The 25455-nt window shown below is 41.5% G+C and overlaps 1 protein-coding gene across 1 annotated transcript in view; it reads left to right on the top strand.

Annotated features, from left to right (window-relative positions):
• Positions 1–25455, top strand: part of CNTN2 (contactin 2) — a 93551-nt gene that overhangs the window by 23664 nt on the left and 44432 nt on the right. The window contains exons 2-3 of the mRNA XM_060231333.1: positions 16808–16916; positions 23132–23276. Of these exons, the coding sequence (XP_060087316.1) occupies positions 16868–16916; positions 23132–23276 (194 nt within the window). The 5' untranslated portion in view covers positions 16808–16867. The remainder of the gene's footprint in view (positions 1–16807; positions 16917–23131; positions 23277–25455) is intronic.

Here is a 25455-nt window from a genome sequence, read left to right as displayed (position 1 = left end):
AAGTCCCTTTACACACACCTCCTCCAGGGTTCCAGGTTCAGTATGGGAAATACTTGGAGATTTCGAGGATGGCAATGTTTTAGGAGGGGAGGGACTTCAATGGGGTATAATGCCATAGAGTCCACCTTCCAAAGCAGCCATTTTATCCAGGTGAACTGATCCCTATCACCTTTAGATCAGTTGTAGTCCCATGAGATAAAATGGATAAAAGGAGGTACTTCTTCACCCAAAGGGTGATTAGCATGTGGAATTCACTGCCACAGGAGGTGGTGGCGGCTACAGGCATAGCCAGCTTCAAGAGGGGGTTAGATAAAAATATGGAGCAGAGGTCCATCAGTGGCTATTAGCCACAGTGTGTATATATGTGTGTGTGTGTGTGTGTGTGTGTGTGTATAAATTTTTTGGCCACTGTGTGACACAGAGTGTTGGACTGGATGGGCCATTGGCCTGATCCAACATGGCTTCTCTTATGTTCTTATGAGATCTCCAGCCATCACCTGGTGACTATTAACCCTAACTTCCCAAGTTTTGTTCAAATGTAATTTTTTAGATAAGCAAATAAATACATTTGTAATCAGATAAAGCTTGTATATTTAGAATCAAATAAGATTTCTTTAATTCTTCGTATTTGGGAAGAGGCCATGGCTCAGTGGGTTAAAAGAATTGGATAGTAGATGATGTGGAAGACTTCAGCTCAACAATCACCGCCACTTTGAGGAGACAGTACTGACCTTGATGGACCTATGGTTGGATTCAGTGTAAGGCAGCTTCATGGGTTCATTAACACTCTATGGCTGAGATGGAAGGAAACTGTCAGCCATGCTGGTTGAAAAGGAATAATAATAATAATAATAATAATAATAATAATAATAATAATAATAATAATAATAATAATAATATATTTTATTTATATCCCGCCCTCCCCAACGAAGCAGGCTCAGGGCAGCTTACAACATGTAAAATTACAGTTTACAAACCCATAAACCCTAATAAAAGGTATTATATTAACTGTGTTCTGGGTTTTTGGATTAGATGGCACTTTGTAATGGCCAACATTACAATAGTCATAATTCTGCAGCAAGGTAACACAAATTCTGTCCTGTGCAATGAATTCCAAGTAAACACATCTCACGCCAGCTGGACTTCTTATGTGGTTTTTCTGGCCTTGCTCCTGTGCCTTTAATAGCAGTCTGAAATGTAGAAATTGAGCAAGGGACTTTCATGCAGATTAAAAATGATGGGAAAGGCTTCATCCCACTAAGCTGTGTGCTAGATTTGTGTCAAAGATATATGAGTATGGCCAGAATAGATGCTGAATCAATTATGCAGTATGAACCTTTGTATTTTTTTCTGTGTTTGCATGGAATTTATTTTATTTTTTAAATTTTTAAATTACTGCATGTCAAAAGGTCTTTGGGCAATTTACAACATTAAAACCAATACAGTAAAACAACATAAAATATAACAAATATAAAATATTAACATTAAAATATTAAAATATGTGGCTGTCACCACACCACTATTTAAACAGCCCAAACATAGTTACCCTCCAAAGGCCAACCTAAACAATTCAGCTTTGCATGCTCTGCAGAAATTTAACAAGTCCAGCAGGGCATGGGTGTCATCTGAAAACGCATTCAACAGGGTAGGAGCCACAACTGAGAAGGCCCTTGAACATATGAACATATGAAGCTGCCTTATACGGAATCAGACCTTTGGTCCATCAAAGTCAGTATTGTCTTCTCAGACTGGCAGCGGCTCTCCAGGGTCTCAAGCTGAGGTTTTTCACACCTATTTGCCTGGACCCTTTTTTGGAGATGCCAGGGATTGAACCTGGGACCTTCTGCTTCCCAAGCAGATGCTCTACCACTGAGCCACCATCCCTCCCCTTCCTCTGGTGACAGCTAACTGAGCCATCCAGGGGCCAGGCATCTTCAAGAAGCCCCTAGACAGTGACTGAAGAGAGTGTTGGGGTTTTAATGGGAGAGACAGTCCTGTAGGTATGATGGTCCCAGACCATTAAGGGCTTTGAAGGTTAACACCAACACCTTGAATTGGATCCAGAGACTAATTGGTAGCCAGTGCAACTGCTGCAGAATTGGCATAATATGAGCTGGCCATGGATGTTCCACTCAGCATTCTGGACCACCTGCAGTTTCTGAAGCATTTTCAAAGGCAGCCCTACAGAGAGCGAATTGCAGTAGTCCAATCTGGAGATGAACATTGCATGGATCAATGGAATTGCACAGCAAACCTGGCTATGATTATAGGGTTGCCAAATTTCTTAAGGAAAATTAATTTATAATTAATTAATACCAGATTCTTATGGCAACTTAAAACAACTAACAGACCTATTGGGTAAAGCTTGTATCATCAGATTTATTAAGCCATACCATACCAAACCTTCAATGGCATAACAGTTGCAAATAAGATTTATTAAGCGAAACCTCAGGTAGCAGACATATGCACAGAACAGGAAACATGTTTGGGGAAAGTGCGGTAAAAAGACCATGAAATGCAAGAGCACAGTTTGTTCAAGACTCAAATGTATACCTTCAAAATGGTCTTAAATTCTAGTCAAACAGCATTCATAAATGTTTGAACACATGTTAGTTTTCCTTTTGATTCCCACAGGTCTTTGATGTAGAGGTAGCCAGAAAGCACGGAATATAAATATGTACATTGCAAAAGGACAGTTCTTAATATTTGCCAAGACAAATTGGTTAGCCTGTATTATAATTAAACACATATTTAGGTATGGTCTCGTACAGGCAAATACCATGGTTTTCTTAAATGAACAAGAAATTTAATTATCTTGTGACAATAATTTATGTTTAGAAAACTGGTCTTGTTTTATCAAGCTTGGATAATGCTCAAAGTGACCATGGTATTCTTTTGCTCTCTGAAATGCTGCAAGAAGCCATATTTAACTTGGCAACCATTTTACTTTTTCCTGTTCTTTTTGCCTGAGGGCTATCTCAAAGATAAGGAAGCAAGTATGAATGCACTGCTGGCTCCTCCAGCCTTAGCTGAGGCTTCTAGTATCTGCCATTCCAGAAACATAAAGCCTTCCAGTTAATTCAGGATGGTGTACATAATCATTATTTAAATAGGGCCATCAATGTGCATGGCACTTCACAGAGTATAAGATGGGTCTTACCAAAAGAGTTTGAAGTCTAAACTTGGAGACAATGAAGATAACAAAGAGAGGGGAGGAAAATTGAGGCATGTTTTCATAGGTGGGATTTGTTTCAAAGTAGGCTTGCCAGTCCACAGGTCTGGGTTGGGGATCCCCCAATTTTGCAGGCTCCTCCCCACCAGCTGGCCGGTGGGGGGAAGCCCCACCTCAACAATCAAGGTGTACCTTTAGATCTCAGGCAGGTTCAGAAGCCTGTAACTGCTTCTGTTTTGGAAGGTGTGTGTGTGCCTTTAAATCTCAGCAAGACTGAAGCTGCAAGGGGGCAAGCAGGAAGAGTCATGTGTGTGAGAGAGAGAGGAAGCCAGAGAGTCCAACACCTCTGTCCATTTTGCATGTTTTTCAAAAGCTGTGTAGTAAAGGGGGTAATAAAAAGTTAACTAGAACCTGAGTATGGGATAGAGGAAAACTCCACCCCCAAGATTTCTGTCTCTGTAAGTTAGTTGAAATACAGCAGATTGTTACATTCAGCAACTCCCATGAGTAAAGCTATCTACACTGTTGCCCCAGGGAGATCACAAAAGTGTAGGCATGCAAACTGTTTATTTTGGTGGCTTTGTGAGTGTGTGTGTGTGTGTGTTCACTTTAATTTAGTGGAAATGCAGCTGCTGGGAAACAAAAAAGGCAAAAAAGAAAGAGGAAATAAAGACTCTATTCAGGGGAACTGCACTGCTGTATTTTTAGGGAATGGGAACGTCTCCCAACTCCACACCAAAGTCCCCACATATTTCCTGAGTTGGACCTGACAGCCCTAGGTCAAAGACTTCATGGACAACCTGAGATTTGAGGAGGGAATTGAAGGAAGTGAACAAAGTGGCATCACAAAGGTGTTTAGGGAGGCAGTTGCACATAATTCTCTTCCCCACCCTTCTTCATTTTATCTTTACAACTGCACAAATTAAGTTAGTTAAGGTCAACTAACTTTACATGGATTTGTCTCCTTGGTCTCCCTGGGTCCAGCACTCTAGCCCAGCATACTTACTAGTATACTACACAAATCCATTCACCTAGAAAAAATGTTCACTGCAGTTGAGGCAAGAACCAAATTTGAACCAGCAATCCTTGAATAAGAAATTTGACCAATATTTGTAATACATTATCATTCTCAAACATCTCGTTGCATTATCATTCTCAAACATCTCGTCTTCAAAATGACTTGTCAAGAGGGAAAGCTGGCTTCAAGCATTAGGACTTGTTTACTTGGAATGTCCCTGCTTTGTCACTTTTAAAATCAGGGGAATACTTGACTCTGCATATACAAAAAGGTTGTTTGGAATTTTTGGTCATTAAATAAATGTTGGAATTTGGATGTCTTAGGGAACAATCCTAAGCAGGTTTGCTCAAAAAAGGGGTCCCAAATCCCCCGCTAGGCCTGGAGACCCCCGATTTGGAGCCTCCTCCTCCCGCTGGCCATAAAAGGGAAAGCGGGGGGGGAGGGGGAGAATGGCAGCCCTTCCCACCCAGCAGCCAGAGCTCTTCCGTTTTCTCAGGCTGCTTCCCGCCCCCAGTCAGCTGGCCGGTGAAGGGAGGGGAGCCCAGCCACGCCCCCAAAGGACCATGTGCCTTTGCACCCCCGGAGGTGAGTGAGTTTTGTCTCCTGCATCAGATTTCCCAGAAAGGGAGGGGGGCGGGGGGGAGGGGGGTGGAGAGGGAAACGTCTTCTCATAGGGTATAATGGGGAATTGATCTGGAGGTTTCGGGGGCTCTGGGGGAGCTGTTTTTTGAGGTAGAGGCACCAAATTTTCAATATAGTATCTAGTGCCTCTCCCCAAAGTATCCCCCAAATTTCAAAACGATTGGACCAGGGGGTCCAATTCTATGAGCCCCAAAAGAAGGTGCCCTTATCCTTCATTATTTCCTATGGAAGGAAGACATTTAAAAAGGTGTGCTGTCCCTTAAAATGTGATGGCCAGAACTCTCTTGGAGTTCAATTATGCTTGTCACACTCTTGTTCCTGGCTCCACCCCCAAAGTCTCCTGGCTCCACCCCCAAAGTCTCCTGGCGCCACCCCCAAAGTCCCCAGATATTTCTTGAATTGGACTTGGCAACCCTAGCTCAAAAGTAAGTTTCATGTTATTCAGTGAGGCTCACTCTTAGGAAAGTGTCCTATCAAATGCATTCTTAATATGTTTTATCTAATGCCCAGTTGTCCATATTGATTAACTGATGTGATGCTGAGCATTCAAGGATGCCAGGAGGTTAGAACTGGTCTTTCTAATATGTATAAAATGACAACTGGGAAGACCCAGAGAATGTGATTTTGCTCTTCCATTATAATTTCCCAGAGACAGCATCATCTTGCCAGAGGACCCCAATCAAGCAGGAAGACCCAGAGGGACTGTCAGCATCTGGATGTATAAGAACATAAGAGAAGCCATGTTGGATCAGGCCAACGGGCCATCCAGTCCAACACTCTGTGTCACACAGTGGCAAAAATTTTTATATATACACACACACTGTGGCTAATAGCCACTGATGGACCTGTGCTCCATATTTTTATCTAAACCCCTCTTGAAGGTGGCTATACTTGTGGCCGCCACCACCTCCTGTGGCAGTGAATTCCACATGTTAATCACCCTTTGGGTGAAGAAGTACTTCCTTTTATCCGTTTTAACCTGTCTGCTCAGCAATTTCATCGAATGCCCACGAGTTCTTGCATTGTGAGAAAGGGGGAAAAGTACTTCTTTCTCTACTTTCTCCATCCCATGCATTATCTTGTAAACCTCTATCATGTCACCCCGCAGTTGACGTTTCTCCAAGCTAAAGAGCCCCAAGCGTTTCAACCTTTCTTCATAGGGAAAGTGCTCCAGCCCTTTAATCATTCTAGTTGCCCTTTTCTGGACTTTCTCCAATGCTATAATATCCTTTTTGAGGTGCAGCGACCAGAATTGCACACAGTACTCCAAATGAGACCGCACCATTGATTTATACAGGGGCATTATGATACTGGCTGATTTGTTTTCAGTTCCCTTCCTAATAATTCCCAGCATGGCGTTGGCCTTTTTTATTGCAAACGCACACTGTCTTGACATTTTCAGTGAGTTATCTACCACGACCCCAAGATCTCTCTCTTGGTCAGTCTCTGCCAGTTCACACCCCATCAACTTGTATTTGTAGCTGGGATTCTTGGCCCCAATGTGCATTACTTTGCACTTGGCCACATTGAACCGCATCTGCCACGTTGACGCCCACTCACCCAGCCTCAACAGATCCCTTTGGAGTTCCTCACAATCCTCTCTGGTTCTCACTACCCTGAACAATTTAGTGTCATCCGCAAACTTGGCCACTTCACTGCTCACTCCCAACTCTAAATCATTTATGAATAAGTTAAAGAGCATGGGACCCAGTACCGAGCCCTGCGGCACCCCACTGCTTACTGTCCTCCACTGCGAAGACTGCCCATTTATACTCACTCTCTGCTTCCTATTACTCAGCCAGTTTTTGATCTACAAGAGGACCTGTCCTTTTACTCCATGACTCTCAAGCTTTCTAAGGAGCCTTTGATGAGGAACTTTATCAAAAGCTTTCTGGAAGTCAAGGTAAACAACATCTATCGGATCTCCTTTGTCCACATGTTTGTTCACTCCCTCAAAGAAATGTAACAGGTTAGTGAGGCAAGATCTTCCCTTGCAGAACCCATGCTGAGTCTTCCTCAATAACCCGTGTTCATCAATGTGCCTACTCATTCTGTCTTTGATAATGGTTTCTACCAACTTTCCCAGTATTGAAGTCAGACTGGCTGGCCTGTAATTTCCCGGATCTCCTCTGGAACCCTTTTTAAAGATGGGGTTGACATTTGCTACCTTCCAGTCCTTAGGAACGGAGGCAGATTTCAATGAAAGATTACATATTTTTGTCAGGAGATCCACAAGTTCAACTTTGAGTTCTTTCAGAACTCTCGGATGTATGCCATCCGGACCCGGTGACTTATTAGTTTTTAATTTGTCTATCAGTTGTAGGACCTCCTCTTTTGTCACCTCAATCTGACTCAGGTCTTTCAACACCCCTTCCAAAATTAGTGGCTCTGGGGCGGGCAAAAAGTTCTCGTCTTCCACAGTGAAGACGGAGGCAAAAAATTCATTCAGCTTCTCAGCCATTTCCCTATCCTCCTTCAGTAATCCTTTTACCCCATGGTCATCCAAGGGCCCCACTGCCTCCCTGGCTGGTTTCCTGCTTCTAATATATTTGAAGAAATTTTTATTGTTGGTCTTTATGTTTTTTGCAATATGCTCCTCATAGTCCCTTTTTGCCTGCCTGATCACAGTCTTGCATTTGATTTGCCACAGCCTGTGTTCCCTTTTACTAATCTCACTTGGACTGGTTTTCCACCGCTTAAAGAAGTCCTTCTTACCTTTTACAGCTTCCATTACTTTGTTTGTTAACCACGCAGGCCTTTTCTTATGCCTGTTTGTGCCTTTCCTAACTTGTGGTATGTATTTTATCTGAACTTCTAGGATTATAGTTTTAAATAGTGTCCAAGCTTCCCCATGGGTTTTGACCGTATGTACCTTTCCTTTCAGTTTCCTCCTCACATGCCTCCTCATCTCAGTGTATTTACCCCTTTTAAAGTTAAACGTGGTTGTGGCGGTCTTTTTGGACAACTCCCTATTTATACAAACGGTGAAATCAATAATGTTATGGTCACTGCTCCCAAGCGGTGCGATCACTTTTACATCTCTCACCAAGTCTTGGGCATTACTTAGGACCAAATCCAGGATCGCCCCACCCCTGGTAGGTTCTGAGACCATCTGCTCCATAGCACAGTCATTGAGAGTATCTAGAAACTCAATCTCTTTCTCTCGATCTGAACACATATTGACCCAATCAATCTGCGGGTAGTTAAAATCACCTATTACGACACAGTTTTTACGTTTAGCCGCTATCTTTAAGCCTTCCATCATATTATAATCATCCTCTCTCTTTTGATTTGATGGGCGATAACAAACTCCCATAGTTAAATTTCCTTTTGGGCCCTCTATTTCAACCCAAAGGATTTCTAAAAGTGAATCTAATTCTCTGACCTCAGTCTTACTGGACCGTATATCCTCTCTGACATACAGAGCCACCCCACCTCCAACCCTTCCCTCCCTATCCTTCCGATATAACTTATATCCAGGAATCACCGTGTCCCACTGATTCTCCTCATTCTACCAAGTTTCTGAAATTCCCACAATGTCTATGTTTTCTCCCAACACTAAACATTCCAATTCACCAATTTTACTTTGAACACTTCTAGCATTTGCATACAAACATCTATTATTTCCCAGGCAAGCTAGGCCCGCCACCTTCCTCCTGCCGCCTCTAGGCTCTGGCAGACAGTCCATACTGTTTGTCACCTTCACAGTGGACAACTCTGGTCCGTTACCCGGTAGAACAAAAGCAGCCAACCCTTCATCTCTTTGAGACAAGTCCTCCCGAACCAGAGACATTTAATCTCCTGTCGGCTTTCCCCCAAGATTTAGTTTAAAAACTGCTCTGCCACCTTTTTGATTTTAAGCGCCAGCAGCCTGGTTCCATCCAGGGACAAGTGGAGACCGTAACATCATGTAATATCAGTTCCTCAGTAATGGATCTATCTGGGGCCCCACCAGCACTTATGAGACTGTTCATCATGTATGTTTGACTATTAGTACTTGTTCTTTCACCCATCATATACTCTTCCAGTGAATGCAGTTAGATTCAGTTGGGTAGCCATGTTGAGTCCAGTGGCACCTTTAAGAACAACAAAGTTTTATTCAAGGTATAAGCTTTCATGTGCAAGCACACTTATTGTTAGCAATGACATCCATAAGCAGAATCTTGGACTGGAAAAGGCAGCTATGAGTCAAGAAAAGAAACAATACATCTTTGCCTCCTCTGAGAATTTGGGCAGCCACATCTTCCTGTTTGCCATTCACAGAGTAAATTTTATATGCAAATATAAGGTTGTCAGCCCCCTCACCCTGGCCACCAGCAAGGAATGGGGTGGGGATAGGGGTTGCCAGATCCAGGAGATTTGGGGATGAAGCTTTGGGAGGTCAGGGATCTCAGTGGGGTCCAATGCCACAGAGTCCACCCTCCAAAGCATCTATTTTATCTAGGGAAACGGATGTCTGTAGTCTGAAGATGAACTGTAATTCCAGGGGATCCCCAGGTCCCACTTGGAGGCTGGCATCCTTATCTATGCATACTTTATGTTTTTTAGGCTCATATCTCAAAATATAGAGAAGAGCTGTGACCAAAGAGCACTTAAAATGCGTTTATTGAAACTGTATGGAAACACTCACCAGAGACCAAGGGTTGCCTAGAGCTCCCTATTAATCTTACTCAGTAATTAATTCTGCTTTATTACCTTGCTATGTGTGACTAAGCCTAAATATTAAACAAATATACATCCAATTACCATGTTCGATTACACAGAGAAGCCATTGAAATCCATAAACATAAACACAATTTCAAGAGGAAGGAAAAGAGTTTAAAAATGAATAGGACATGGTTTCCAGTCCTGAAAAACACAAAATGCTCTACATCTTACAACGGCACTACAGATAAGATTAGAATTTCAATAGCCAATCCATATACAAAAGAATCTCCTTAGGAAAACTCTATTAGCATGTCACTACCTGGGAAACTTCTACAAGATAGTGACTCAGCCCTACCCCACCTTCCTGAGTAGATATAAATCACGTGCCTACCATCTTCTCACTTTGACTCAGAGAGAACTCCAGTTTTCTGGGCTATTCATCTGAGGATGCCAGTCACAGTTGCTGGTGGAACATCAGGTCTCACAATGCCAAGACCACAGCCAAATCTACAACTAATGAACTCCTGCTGTGAAAGCCTTCGACAACATATTAAGCCTAAATATAGACTGAATTTGTACATGTAAGTCACTTTCATGTATGGAATTGTGTGAATCCTATGCACAGTTTGCATTTGTAATATGTGACAAAGATACAAATCTGCTTGCTGCATTGTTGTGCATGGCAAACTACATGCAGGATTTGTGCAATTAATTTCTGGCATGGAAGTTAATTCCATGTTGGAGATTTATCTGAAATGAAATATTCACCTGCAAGTACAGGTGAATAATGACAGTGCACAATAATATGCCTTTTTGTACAAAATATCGTTAAGTGCATTACAGACTGTCCAGCCAAAGAACTTGGCTTTTTCAAAATCTTGTCTTGAATGCCAGTCCATTGCAGCTGTGAAAGGATCTCTGCAACAATTGCATCAATACTTTGTATTTGTACTCATTTTCTTCAGCAAATTCCATATTATCTCTTGTGGTTTAATAACTGTAAGTGGTTTATGTTGGCTGCCCGACCATGGAATTGTCTCCAGTGTGGAATAGTCACTCCTACACTGAGCTCAGCCAAGTCTGCAGAGGAAGCAGTTATAATTGGCAGACTAGAGTAGCCATCTATGGAATTCAGCTGGCAAAGCACTGGTGAATAAGAAATGAAGAGATGTCTAGATTTTTCTAAACTGCTTACTAGTTTCTACTGAGGCATCAAGAAGAAACCAAAACTTGTTTTCTAAATTCCAGAAGCTGTTTCTTATATGCAGCATTTTACAACAGTTAAGCATTTGTAGTTGGGAAGCAGAAGACACACCCTACAAACTATAAGAGCAAACAAGTGTCTGTTGTGTAAGCAGGGCAGAAATCCAGACTGCTAGGGGTAAAGGCACATCTCAGTGGTATTTGTCACAAGACACCAAAGACTACAAGGAATTGTTTAGAAAAAGTTTATTTTCCCCTGTGGGTACAGATATAACATTTGGAAAGTGAATGGCTAGTTCTCCTTCCTCAGAGGGAAATTAGATTTGGATGTTTGGGGTCAGTCCAAGGCAAAGCTTCACAGCTGGATCAGGTGCACTACTGGCTCAGGAGCATACAAGATTAGAGTTGCCACACAATACCAAGTTGCCATGTTTGGCAACCAGCAGGAGCTTGGGAGAGGTGATGAGGGGGTTAGCAGTGCATGCACCATGATGTGAATTCCAGGAAAAACTGGACATGATGTCATGTCACTCTAGGAATCAAGGAAAACTCTATGGTTTTATTCAACCAGCATATTCTAATTTAGTAGGTGAGGACCATTTGCAGAAGTGTTCTTCAACAGAGACATGATGCTAATTTGTGCTAGATGGACCTGTGACCAGACCTTCAAAATCTGTACCAGCAGGGGAAAATCTGTTCTTAGGAGAAGATCAAGTCAGATGATATGGTGGGGCAAGATAGCTATAAGGAGGGATCATCTGGGGTTGTAAGAGCAGCATTTCACAAACATTCAGCTTTTACATGCTGCCATATGGTTCCCATGTTCACCACCTCTAGCTTCTTACAGTAGCATTACCTCTCTTTCCCAGGTTCTGAACTGGCCTTTTCTTCTGCTGTAGATCTGCTCCTTGGCATCTATTCACATGGACAGGCTTGGTCATCTTTACCTCTGCTTGTGAGCATTTTCATGCATCTCATTGTCTACTCAACATTTGTTTAATTTAGCTCAATCAATCATCTGTTTAATACGGTCAGAGAACCATCCAGTAGCATAACATAGCATATCATACAAATATGCAGTATAACCAAATAAAATATACAATTCAAGGCAGACACAATTTAAAACCTAGATGTACAAATTCCAATATTCTAATTCTAAAATTTTAGACATTGTCTATTCTGGGAAACAACCTGCTGGACTAGATAAATCTTTGGTCTGATCCAGTAAGGCTCTTCTGATGCTCATGTCCAGTTTTTAATGCAAAACTTTGGCAACCATAGGTAGTAGTGGTGGAGAAACTGGAATGGTGTATGCACTGATGCTCATGTCCAGTTTTTAATGCAAAACTTTGGCAACCATAGGTAGTAGTGGTGGAGAAACTGGAATGGTGTATGCACTGGTGATTTAGCATTTATATCTTTGAAAAGCTAAGACCAACCCTGGTTTTGAGTGACTGTTATCAACTTTATCATGTTTAATATTGCTAGTTAAATGGAACTAAGTAATGCCCATTGTGGTAACCTGCAATAAACATTCTGTAGAAATAAGAGATGATCAGCAGGCAAAACTACATAAGCCTTTAAGCAGAAGATGCAGGCATGAATGAGGTCTTGGAGTAAAGATAGAAATAACTCTTTAAATGTCATTATGTGAATCAGTGAACTCTTAAGTACTATAACCACTGCACCCTTTTGAAAATAGGAATGGAGCTGTAAATGTAGAGCAACAGGGCTGGGGTTTTTCCAGTGACTAATGGCTCACTGGGAGATAAGAAAAAGAAGGGAGAATTAACACACTAACAATGCTCTCCTTCCATGATGCAATTGCCTACTCAACCATTTAGTCCCTGGGGACTATAGTTTGTTTAGGCTAAATGCCCAGGGAGGGAAGGGATGAGAGTCACTGTCATTCAAATAAAGCATCTATATTTTATAAAGCAAGAAAATTGAAGAGTGAAATTCTAATTACAGATGTCTCCTTGCTCAACTTTTTGCATCCCCTGTGTCTTTTGAGACAGATCTGCTGATCTGACTAATCAAATGTAGCCTTTGTTATGCTGGTTATATCTGCTGAATGGATACAGGAGGAAAAAAATACAAATTATGTATAATCTTTTTTTAAAAGGTTTTTGAAGACTCTTGGTCCGCAATTCATTATTTAGTAATCTCATAACTCTGGTGGATTTTAGCACTGTATCCAGTTTGTAGATCAACAAACCTTATAAAGCTTCAGTTCTTGATTTTAAGGTTATAAACAATATTGGATTTAAGATGAACTCCAGATGTTTCAGTTGTTTAGTAGATGAATCTCTGATTAGGTTGTCTCTTACACTACACAGACAAAAGGATTTGAGGAGATAAGAAATAGAGGAGGCTCGGGTGGCTGACTTGGCAGATTCTAAGGGAGTCTTACTGGTTATATCATATTTCCAGTGTGTAAATATGGCTGCCAAGCCCCCAGTCCAGGTGGGGGTTCCCCCACTCGAGAGGTTCCCAATCTGCCAGCCTACATTGGGCCGGCGGGGGGAACCTCCCCCGGGGGGGGGACCAATAGGTACCATAGAGTTTTTCCATCCCAAATGGCTAGAGCATCCAGGAAAACCATAGGGTTTTCTCGGAGACACCTAGAGCAGCTGCGAGCAATGTCACTGGTTCAATTACATCACTTCCGAGTGACATCATTGTGTCGCATGTGTGCAAAAGTCCCCCGCCGGAGAAGGCGGGGGACTTGGCAACCCTATGTGTAAACCAAACATATAGAATATGCAGTCAGTGAACAGAAATGAAGGGGGGGAATGTATTGCACGTATTTCATTCATAGCTGAATGTGTTGTCAGTAATGGTTTATACTGGGCGTCAAGGCTTTTTTTGTAGAAAAAGTCCAGCAGAAACTCATTTGCATATTAGGCCACACCCCCTGACATCTCCATTGTTTCGCACACGGCTTTTTTGTAGAAAAAGCCCAGCAGAAACTCATTTGCATATTAGGTCACACCCCCTGGTGCCAAGCTAACCACAGAACTGTGTTCCTGCTCAAAAAAAGCCCTGCTAGGCATTTCCCATATATGAAAAAAATAATTATTTTCTTCTGACATAAAGCAGGGTATGCCACAGTTAGATCAGGTTTTCTGGAAATTAATTTGACCAAGGTCATGTATCAAGAAGAATGTGCTTTCCAAGATTGTATTCTCTGCCATGTCACAGGGCCCTCCTGTTTCTGCCTTTTGATTTGCTGTTCTAAATATGGAAAATATTTTGCTTATCTCCATTCCTGTGAGGAAGAGTCAGCTGAGTGGTGCTGTGCAGGTGGTAAACCTAGTCCAAAACAATGCAGACACAGCAAAACGTTCTTGCCAGTTATGCATGGCAAGAATTACAGTGAAAAACAAGAGAATAAGAGAGAGAAAAAGTGTACCTTTATGGTGCATTTATGCATGACACTAAATTCATTTTTGTATTTGCATCTCTTGCCATCTGTACTCCAAATGTAAAATGTTATAATAATTATTTGCATTACAAGCTATGTATGAATCACTTTGAACCCTCATGTATCTAGTATCCGAAGTGTTTCATGCATATCTACATGGTGCCCCTGTAAGAGAAACCAATGGTGTTTTCCTATAATGACATTGTATCCTGAATTAATAACATATTCATATGTACACAGATTTTTTAAAAGTCTCAAGAAAGCCTGAGATTTTCAGATTTGTGGGTGAACGTTGTCTGAGATTAGCCTGAAATTTAAGACCAGGTTATGTGAGCACAGAAGCAATACCTGTTTCAATAAAATGGCCTAGGAATTGATTAGAGGAAGCCTGAAAATAATGGCAAGGCCATAAAATGATATTAGCAATATTGTTCCTCCTCCATAGTGGTAAGTTTCTGAACAGTGTCAGCACTCTAATCTCCCTAGAAGCCTTGATGCATAGTGTCAGATGCACAGGGAATGGCTGTGGTTCTTCAGTGGAGAGAAGAAAGTAACTGCCTATGTAAACAAATGTCATTCTTTATTGTTAAGTCATATATCTTAGGGCTAAGCAGTGAATTTGTTCTGAAGCTGATTTCTGGCCCAATTGAAGCACCACTACTCCAACATATGAATAGTTATCTTTGTCATTTGCAGAATGGGAAGTATGGGATTTTTTTTTCTTTTTTGCCATTCTTAAATTGGCTTGTGAGCTTGCGGGGGAGGACAGGATAAAAATCACAAATATAAATTAATATTTATTATTTTGTTCATTAGCATATTTATAGCCTCTATTTCCCCATGACTCTAATGGCAGTTATTAGCCTTCTTCCTTGGTTCTGGTGTTGTTTGTTTATGTTCTTTTATTGAATTATTCTGTAATTTTAAATATTTTTAATTGTGCAGATGTTTAATGCGTGATGCCTTGGGGACCCTGATCTAGGGTTGCCAAGTCCAATTAAAGAAAAATCTGGGGACTTTGGGGGCGGAGCCAGGAGACTTTGGGGTGGAGCCAGGAGACATTGGGGGTGGAGCCAGAAACAAGGGTGTGACAAGCATAATTGAACTCCAAGGGAGTTCTGGCCATCACATTTAAAGGGACAGCCCACCTTTTTAAATGCCTTTCTTCCATAGGAAATAATTAAGGATAGGGGCACCATCTTTTGGGGCTCATAGAATTGGACCCTCTGGTCCAATCGTTTTAAAACTTGGGGGGGTATTTTGGGGGAGGGGCACTAGATGCTATACTAAAAATTTGGTGCCTCTACCTCAAAAAATAGCCCCCCCCAGAGCCCCCAATACCCACGGATCAATTCCCTATTATTCCCTATGGGAATCATTCTCTATAGGGAATAATAGAGTGCCCAGTAGACATTTCCCCCCCATGCTTTCTAAAGGGGGGGGGGAGGGCCTCCATACCAGGGAATCCCCTGCCCCCTCCCTCTCTCTCACACACAAATACTTACTTGGTCTTCTTCCAGCAGAACTTTGCTTGCTGTGAAACGAAAGCAAAAGAAAGGGAGGGGCCGTTCTCCATGGAAACTGTTACTGACCCTTTCCCATGAAGCCCTTCCTGTTTCCTGTGCAGCCTTAAAGGGACACACATTTTAAAAACTGTTTGCAGGTTTCTAATCCTGCAGGAGCTCTACAACAACATGATGCCTACATGCATGTTCTCCCCCCCCCCCCGCTTCCGGATTTTTGAAGAGCGGGGGAGGAGGCTGCAAATTTGGGGGTCCCCCGCCAGGGCGGGGAGGTTGGGAAGCCTAGATCTATCTGATCAAGATATTTAAGGAAAATGCTCAAAGGTAAATGTAATCCGAGCAAGGCTATTTCTGGTTTGCACTTGGGCACTGTCAGAAAAAAAAAATAGATTATAAGATCTTATTCAGATGTATAACCTGAATAATTGTCTAGTTCTTGAGAAACCTTCTGTAATTAGAGAAACATTCACTAAGAATGGATCCAAGAGCCAAGCTAAGTGATCAGGAATCTCCTGTGGTAGGTGTGTTAAATGCAAGTTGAGGGTACCTTTTGAATGTTCAGTGAATGTTTTTGTATGGGGGAGCATTCAGGCTTCTTTTCTTCAATAGTAGTTGTAAGTGCTACTGTTCTGCAATAGGTATGTCAAATGAGACTGCCAGTTGTGTTTTTTAAATTATTATTCTGTGATACTACTAGAAAATAGAAAATATCAGTCTGGAGTTAGACTGAGCAAGAGGATAGAAGAGACTTGTAGAGAAGCTTGAAACTTTAGTGGGAGGATTAGGCAGAACTGGTCAAATAGGGCTTCAAACATTATGCCCCTAGCAACTCTTTTCCCTGCTCTTTCATGTATGTGAATCTTTGAACATTTGTTCATGGAATAGGATGGTGTCCAAACTAAGATTCTTGGAAGATATTCTTGGAGACAAAGGTTGCAGAAATGAGATTCATAAATATGATTATAACAAAATATAGCAATTTATTATTTCACATTTAGAAATTGAATGTTCTGAACTGTTGGGTGTCTGTTATTAGTGGGTAATAGGATGCTACTTTGGAATGGCACCAGATCAAGGAGACAGCTAATAGGAAGCTTACAATTTTACCTTGAACTCCTACATATCTGGTCTGTTCCTGCTCAAAAGTTTCAAATAAACCTTTTTATGTCTTACAGAATCACTCTCCCCTCTTCCATTCCATTGGCTGAGCTGCCATCCACAGTTTGAAGCTTACAATGAGGACATCTGTTGAACTTGTCTTATTAACTGTCATCTCTTTTACAGGTAAGAATTAGGTCCATCTTGTCTCAAAAGCTGGGACAAGCTTTAAACCAAGCACATGGCACAAATTAATTTGTGCATTCATCGAGAATTCAGAACATATAATTACCTTGAGCTTGTGATTTGAATATTGCATAACTCAACTAATGAGAGTCCCACCATGTTTGCCAGGTAGAGCATGTAATCTGAATATAGTTTCTAATGTTTGTATTGTATAGTTTATATTGTTGTGTTGATGGATAATGATGTCTGATTGCACTAACTAGGAGATTCAAGGCAACAAACCAAGGCACCAGTTGAGACCCACTGTACACTAAACTTACTTGAATAGTGCTATTGGTTTTGTTTTTGTTTTTTGCCCTTCTGCCCAATTGAAATTGTTGAACCATTACCATTGACCTGCTTTCTATCACAGCGTCTTCTTATTGGTTCGTTCTTCTGAAATATTACTCATCAGCACTTAATGGCCAAATCTCCATTTTCTCCTCAACCCAAACTATTGCTAGTTACTAGACATCTCAGGCTACACTTTAAAAGGCTGATCTCTCAGTGGGAAAGCTTTTCATTTCAGATGACTGAGAATTAGATAATGCTGTGAGCTAATTCATCATCTTGGGGAGAGTCTGCTTCCATGTCCTTTATAAATATCTAATTACCTTTTAATGTTCTTTGAGCCTCTTGGGAAGGTGGCTGGCCTAGATCAGGAGCCAATTAGCCTGGGTGGAAACTGGTCTGACCCACATATGTTGGCAACATCAAGGCAAAGCTGGGGTTTGCTGTTAACCAGCCAAATTTTCTGTATTCAAGCAGAGACCATGAGGAATAAGTGAGCTACAAAGACCTGCAGAAACATTTACTAATGGCTGTTAGTATATGATGCAATACATCTGGAGAACAAACACTGGAAGAGTGAACATCCTTCATTGTCAGTGTATGCAAGCAGCCAAGCAGAACAGCTAAATATGGCTGCCTTCAAAAACTGTCTAATTAAGGATCTGGCTGATAGTTCAGATTTGTAAAATAATAAATAAAACCTTCCCCTTCTGTGTGCAAAATCAAGAGCAGCTTTTCAGAGAGACTAAATTTGGACTCCAAATCTGTTCTTTTCTACATGCAAAGAACCAAGGGATCTCAAGCCATTGTTAAGGAAACAGGAAATGAATTATTCTAAAAATTGGGGCTGAGCTCTCTTGATCACCTGTTTATGATGCTTAAAGAATTTTCAAGCAGAGCTAACAATATCTTGGCTAACCTCAGGAGAATCCACATTTCTCTTTCTTCCGGTACCCACAAATATCAGCGTCAATCAATCAGTCAACTATTCAGTCAATTTATTTATTCAGCCTATGACTGGTACAAGTTAAAGCTGTACAGAAAAGTCACAAGAAATAAAACTGGTATATCAATGAGAGTTTAAAGTGTGTCCATTCAGCAAGAAGATATTCTGGTAAACTAAGTGCAAATAATTTTTCAAGAGAATCTCAACATAGCTCTGAAAAAAAAGAAGCCTCAGCAAGATTTCTCCCGGGGGGTGGGGGGTGTCTAGGTGAAGCTTTGTTCACCATTGTAAAAGCTTCCCCTTACAGTCCATTGCCTTCCTTTCTTTCCTGTTTTTCTTCTCTATTCTTAATACAAGAATGGTATACTTTTCCTGTTTGCAACTCTAAATGGTATACCAAGATTGCAACTCTAAATGAGGCAGTGCAGTGTCAGGCTGCAGGTATTTGCCTTTTCCACTTACTTTAAAATACTTATATCCCACCTTTTCTTTTCCAAAGGGGTCACCAAGTGAACCAGCATGCAAATATGTCACAGGCATGTAATTTTTTTTAATCTATTGATCTCTGCCTGGGCCTGAATAATCCAGTCCTCCAGGTCTGCTTGCAGTTTCTGTGTTGTATGATCTGTGTACATCAGTATTATGGAACAAGAATATTAGTTGAGTCCTCTTCCCTTCTAGAGAATGGAGTTTTACATAGATTCCTCAAAACTCCTGCTCTACGTCTCTCCAAATCAGGCTATTGATAAGGTTGCCAGCTTTTTTGCCAATTGTTGCAGCAGTATCTCCAAAGTTGACTGATTCATGTATTGGTCTCTCTCCTCTCAACTGGTAGTGTATGCAGTTTTTCAAATTCTTTTGCCAGTGTGGTGCACTGGTTAGAATGCCAGAATCTGGGAGATCCAGGTTCAGATCCTCACTCCACCTTGGCAGCTTGTTGGAAGATGTTGGGCCAGTCACACGCTCTCTGCCTGACCTACCATATAGAGTTGTTGTGAGGTTACAGTGAAGTAGAGAACAATGTAAGCCTCTTGGGGTCTCCATTTGGTAAAAAAAGCCAGGATCTAATTGGAGTAAGTAAATAAACAAATACAGTGCTCCATTCAGAAGGTAGATATGAGAGTTAGCAATATACAACTATGCAAGATACATGACATCCAAGCTTGTTTCACTCACAAACATAAATCTCACAAGTCCTTTGCAAAGACTGATAGTATTTCTTGTATGTATCTTCTCATCTGTTTCCTAAAGCAGATCTTTGTTATTTTGGCCTTTTACCCAGACACCTGGCTGATCTTTTTTGCACTCTCCACAATCAATACCTGACAGCTGCCATCTATAATCATTGCATGGACAGACAGGGGGCAATGGGGGATACAGTCAGTGGATGCACAGCTCATGTGGAACTAAATGGGAGCTTAGCCAGGTTTGGCCTCTGTCTCTTAAATCCCCAGGTACTTGGTACCAGAAACTTGAGATTTTAACAAATAGGACTTTGAAAAACAAAGTATCTTGCAATTATTTCTCATGCATTATTTATTGAGTTCTGAGGACTCCCTGAGAGGAATTCCACCCCCCCTTTTCTGCATGATTCTGAGCTTTAAGTAGAGCTGCTTTTAGATATTGAGATGGCATTAACAGATGACAATCATCCTAAACCAGCATTGTGTCCTTGCACTTTTACTGGCCCCTCCATGTCGAAGACAAAGGTTTTTTCTGCTGAGGTGGGGAAGTACACTGCTTTCAAAGCTTTCAAAGCTTAAGAGAGCCAGTTTGGTGTAGTAGTTAAGTGCATGGACTCTTATCTAGGAGAACTGGATTTGATTCCCCACTCCTCCACTTGCACCTGCTGGAATGGGTTAGTCATAGCTCTGGCAGAGGTTGTCCTTGAAAGGGCAGCTGCTGTGAGAACCCTCTCAGCCCCACCCACCTCACAGGATGTCTGTTGTGGGGGGAGAAGATATAGGAGATTGTAAGCCGCTCTGAGTCTTTGATTCAGAGAGAAAAGCCGGGTATAAATCCGCAATTCTTCTTCTTCTAAGCCAGTTTGGTGAAGTGGTAAAGTGCATGGACTCTTAATTTGGGAGAACGAGATTTGATTCACCACTTCTCCACATGAAGCTGTTGGCATGACCTTGGATCAGTCACAAGTTGTCTCAGAGCTGTTATCGAAAGAGCTCTCTCAGCCCCACCTACCTCACAGGGCATCTGTTGTAAGGAGAGGAGGGGAAGGATATTGTAAGCCACTTTGAGACTCTGAGTGAAGGGCAGGGTATAAATCCAATCTCCTCTTCTTCTAAGAGGGAGCATAGGATCCTGTCATTATTTTTAATTAATGCTGTGATATTCTGTTGTCAACAAAAGTGTGTATGTGTTTTCCAAAAAAGGAGGATGGAGCACTAAACTAAATTTATGTATAAGACCAATTATTGCAGACTGACGGTGAAATCCTATGCAGAGTTACTACATAACTAATCCTAAAGAAGTGTGTGTGCATGTGAAAGCTTATACCAAGAATAAAACTTGCTGGTCTTAAAAGTGCCACTGGACTCAAACTTGGCTCTACATACTAATCCTGTTGGTTTCAGTGGCTAAAGACTGGAATAACTCTGTATAAGAAGACAGGACTCTGCATAGGATTGCAATTGCATCCCAGGCCCCCAAGTATGGTATCACTGGCCCATAACTTAACGCTGCTGTTATCACCACCTTTATGCAAATTCCAACAGAGCAGCCATGTTAGCCTGCTGCAGCAAAAATTTTAAAAAAGAGTCTTGTGGCACCTTAAAGACTAGCGGGTTTGTTGTGGGCTTTCAAACAATAGAGACCACTTCATCGGCTGTATAACATATGATCCTGTTGTCTTCATTTGGCAGGTTTACAACCATCGATGTACACACGTGTGTGCACATGCAGCACAAACACATACACCCACAAATATATATGTACACACATACCATATGCACATATACATGAATGTAGAGAAACAATAGTAAACACTAACATCAAAAGCTGTAAAATATAACAAACTGAACCATTTGCCCTCTGTCTCCAACAGGTGTATTCAGCTCACCCAAACCATTTCAGACTTGTGCATATATGCTCACAAATTTGACATAGCAGTTCCCCGTATCTAAACCTGAAACTGTCCCCATCATGTAGAAAATTTGGGAAGGCCTCATTTTAATCGCAAAATAATGTGCAAAGATGTGGAATATAGAATCCTTTCTGTGCTTGCTTCTGGCTTCCTCAAAAGTTCTCTTTCAAGGAACTTTTCTCCCAGCCAGTGACTGCCAACTTTATGGAAGAGAAGAGTGCTTGAGAAGATGAGCTGCAGGGTAGGGCAAGGGAGGATTCTTCATTCCCCACCCTTTGCATGCCTTTTGCTGTTAAAACTGAACCCCAGCCCATGATAACTGGGCAGACACAATTATAGATGGGCTGCTGCTACATCTAGAATGCATGCTTTTAGTGTGTTTGTAAAAGGAAGCATCACCTCTAAGAGGGGATCAAATTTTCAAATAATGGTTGAATGCAATTAGGAAGGTCTTCCAAAATACTCTCCCTGCTTTATGGCAATACAATAACCACAACAAGATCACTGTGAGGTCCAAGTCAATAAGAGGAATCAGGGTTTTTTTTTTCCTTCCCAAAGCCAGAAAGCAACTTCCTTGATGTCTTTCAGTATCCAGAATATGTACACTGGTTATTGTTTGGAGTGGCTATTAATTGATAACGTCAAAGCAGCTGCTGGCTTTGGACATTTGTACCCACCTCCTGTCCTTACTGAGGTGCAAGTAACTGCAATATAAACATGAAATAGGATATCTACAAGCCATGAGTAAAAAGGCTGCTTGAATCAGGGAGCTTTTATTCTGCTTCTTTTCCCCCAGCTGGGAAGCCAGCCTTGCAGAAAACATTGTGCTTAAGAGAACAACTTATTTTAAAAAGTGGCCCACTGTATCCTGCAAGGTAAGAAGAAGAAGCAGTTATAAAGCTTTTAAAAGTCTCCGACAAAATTTAGTCCCATTCATTTAATACAATGGAACAGGCTACCTAGCCCTGGGTAGGGGGCGGATCTCTTCCAACCAATGGCAGTGTCTGTTTCAAGAGTTGCCAATTCCAGCTTTGGAATTTCATGAAAATTTGGGGGCAGGGCCTGGGAAGGATGGAGTTTGGGGAGGCGAGGGAGCTCAGTGGGGATGTGATACCATAGCAACATTTTCTCTAGGGAGACTGATTGCTGTAGACTGGAGAGCTGCTGTAGTTCTGGGAGAACTCCAGGCCTCATCTTGAGGATGGTAGCCCTAGGTAATAGCAGTTAGGGTTTTTCACATGTGTATGGTAAGTTAACCCAAAGGGTTTTTCACATGTGTATGGTAAGTTAACTAAGGCGGAGTTATTTCTTTGAACAGATGGTGGTTACTAAGTTAGTTCCAAAGGATACAAGTTACAAAGTAATGGAAGTCCTAAGTTTTCCTAGAGATGCAGAGTAGGTAAAGTCAGGGGTCGTTTTGTAGAAAAATAGGTGATAGAGCTCATTAGCATTACTCATTAGCATATGCTGCCGCCACCACCCCACTAGCCAAAAGCAGCCCAATGCAAGAAAGGAGATCCCCAGGCAAATGAGGCCTGCTTGGGCTGACAGAGATCCAGCCAGCCCAAGAAGGCCTTGGTCACCTGGGGCTCTCCTTGGCTGCCCCCCTACACAGTCAAAAGGCCACCAAGCCACCCGCTGCTCAAAATCACATAAGAAGTGGAGAAAGGGTAAAGTCGTATGCTAGCACTGGAGTATACAAGGCTTCATAGCACCTCTTTTGACCTGATGAAGAGTATTGATGGCTGGGGAATGTGACCATCCTTTTCATGAAGTGCCTGCTATCGTTACTATTGTATAGTCATTCACAATCTGAGCACTTGAGGTTTTTTCAACATGCAGTGTGGCAGTCAGCAGAGGATACTGTAAGAAACCGTGGGCCAGATTTTGAAGAGCAACCCCATAACATCATCTTTCCCGAAGGGTCAACAGAGGAACAAATATTGTTGACATGCCAAGCACGAGCCAGCCCTCCTGCAACATACAGGTGAAGTTTCTAACTCCCAGAGGTGTTTTTGTTTCTCTAGAAGTCTGTAGCTGTAATCCTCACAAGCATGCAAGACCCAATGGAGTGGTGAAGGGCCTACAGTGTTCAGCTAGGACCTGGGAGATCACTCAGCCATGAAGTTCAATGGTTTCTGAGCTGGTTTCTACTTTTGTCTGACCCATCTCAGGCCTCGTTTGCACATGCTTAGGGTTGCCAAGTCCCCAGTTTCCTGTACCGGGGAACTTTTGTGCATGACGCAATGACATCACCCAGAAGTGACATCATTAAAATGGCGGCACATGAGGGCCACTCTAGGCATTTCTGGGAAAACTCTGTAGTTTTCCCAGACACTCTAGCCATTTGGGAGGTTAAAAACTCTATGGCACCTATTGTACCACAGAGTTTTCCCTTGAGCAGCCCTGTGTGCATGTCACCATTTTGATGACATCACTTCCAGGTGACGTCATTGTGCCAGCGACGTAGGGGGAGGTTCCGCCTGCTGGCCTAATGTGGGCTGGTGGGTTGGGAACCTCCTGGATGGAGGAACCCACACCTGGACCGGGGCCTTGGCAGCCCTACACATGCTGGAGAATAAGTTGGATGAGTGGATGCACTGCTTTAGACTGCAGGTGTGTGTGTGGTGGGGTTCCTGCTTTGAATGCCCCTTTGCATAAAAATCTCCCTGTAAAGAGAAGACTACAAATAGGGAGAAAGACTACCACTTCTTGTTGTTTGTTGTACTGTTTTCCTCTTTGCAGGGGAAAGCATTCCAAAGCATTAGGGAGCATTCTAAATGGGGAGCCTGAAGCTGTGCAGTCCATTCTGCTACCTGAGCATTCCTTGACTTCATTCTGACCTCATTCTCTTCAAGTATGAATCAGCCCTCACAGTTGCTATGAGGACAACTGGGGGAGAGCTGTTGGCTGGGGACAGCTATGTATGCCACCTCTGAGCTCCTTGGAAGAAAGGGCAGGATACAAACATATAGACAAATCCACTTGTCTTTTATTGACATGCATCCTGTCCAACTAGTTATGGGACAGGATCCAGCTAAAAGCAAATGTTTTTGTCCCATTAGGTTAAATGTGAGAGTTAAGCATATGAGAGGTGAGCTACCTTGAGCATTAAAGAAAGATGGGACATAAATGTTTTAAAATAAATAAAAGCACATGATGGGAGTATACACTTAACTCTGTCCAGTTTAGGTTCCTTAAAATTTGGGATATACTTGTATCTGATAAAATAACAACCCAAATACTAATAGCTGATAATCCATTGTACCAATCAGATTTTAAGGATACATGGTTTCTTTTTCTTTTTACTTCTTATAATACAATAGACTGTAAATTGCCTAAGAAGTATTTGGAATTTATTTTCTATTGATTTGTATTTTCTAGTCTGTAATTGGGTTTTTTTAAAAAAATTATATATGAATTGCTTTACTTTGATTTATTGTATTATTTTGTTGGATTGTTTTGTGTATTTGCTGTTTATCTGCTATATTTGGAATTTTGAATAAAACTTTTAAAGTTAAAAAAATGTGCTTAAATTTGGCTGGATTGTGTCCCAGATTTTAAATTCTCCTGAGCTCAAAATTTGGTTTACTAATTCTCAAATGTCCACCAAGGAAATACAATTCTGTGCTCAGAAGATTCACATTGCTTATTGGAATAATACTATATACAATGGTTTACTCCATGAGTGTCTATAGTATGAATAATAACTGTATATATGAATAAAATACAATAATCAAATTATTAGTTTTATTTGATTGGGTTACTTAATTTTCTGAAAGTCCCACCTCTAGCATAATTTGAATATTATAATCTCTTAGGGGTGTCACAGGTCATCTCAAAATTTGGTGCACCTTAGAAGTAATTTCTCTGAAATCCAAGTGCTGAAGCTTAATTCTTTACATTCTGAAAGCAATGACCAGGGTGCATAGCCCGATCAAAACCTGTGGTAGTTCTCTTTCTGTACAGCCACCAAGAACAAGATCAGTAGGGGAAAAGAGTTTATTTTAAAGAAGATGAAGGACAAGGAGCAGCACCAATATCTTGCTATCATTATTTGGAAAACTGAATATAGAAAGCAGAGAGAACTGCAAAGCAAAGGTTCAGAGATTCTCTCTGCATAATGCGTACCAGAAATTTTTTTTTAAAATCCAAATCAAGGTTTG

Source organism: Heteronotia binoei, chromosome 2, assembly GCF_032191835.1.
Source record: "Heteronotia binoei isolate CCM8104 ecotype False Entrance Well chromosome 2, APGP_CSIRO_Hbin_v1, whole genome shotgun sequence".
NCBI lineage: Eukaryota > Metazoa > Chordata > Lepidosauria > Squamata > Gekkonidae > Heteronotia > Heteronotia binoei.
The sequence above is the reverse complement of the archived record's forward strand: the minus strand, read 5'-3'. Positions and strand labels throughout refer to the sequence as shown.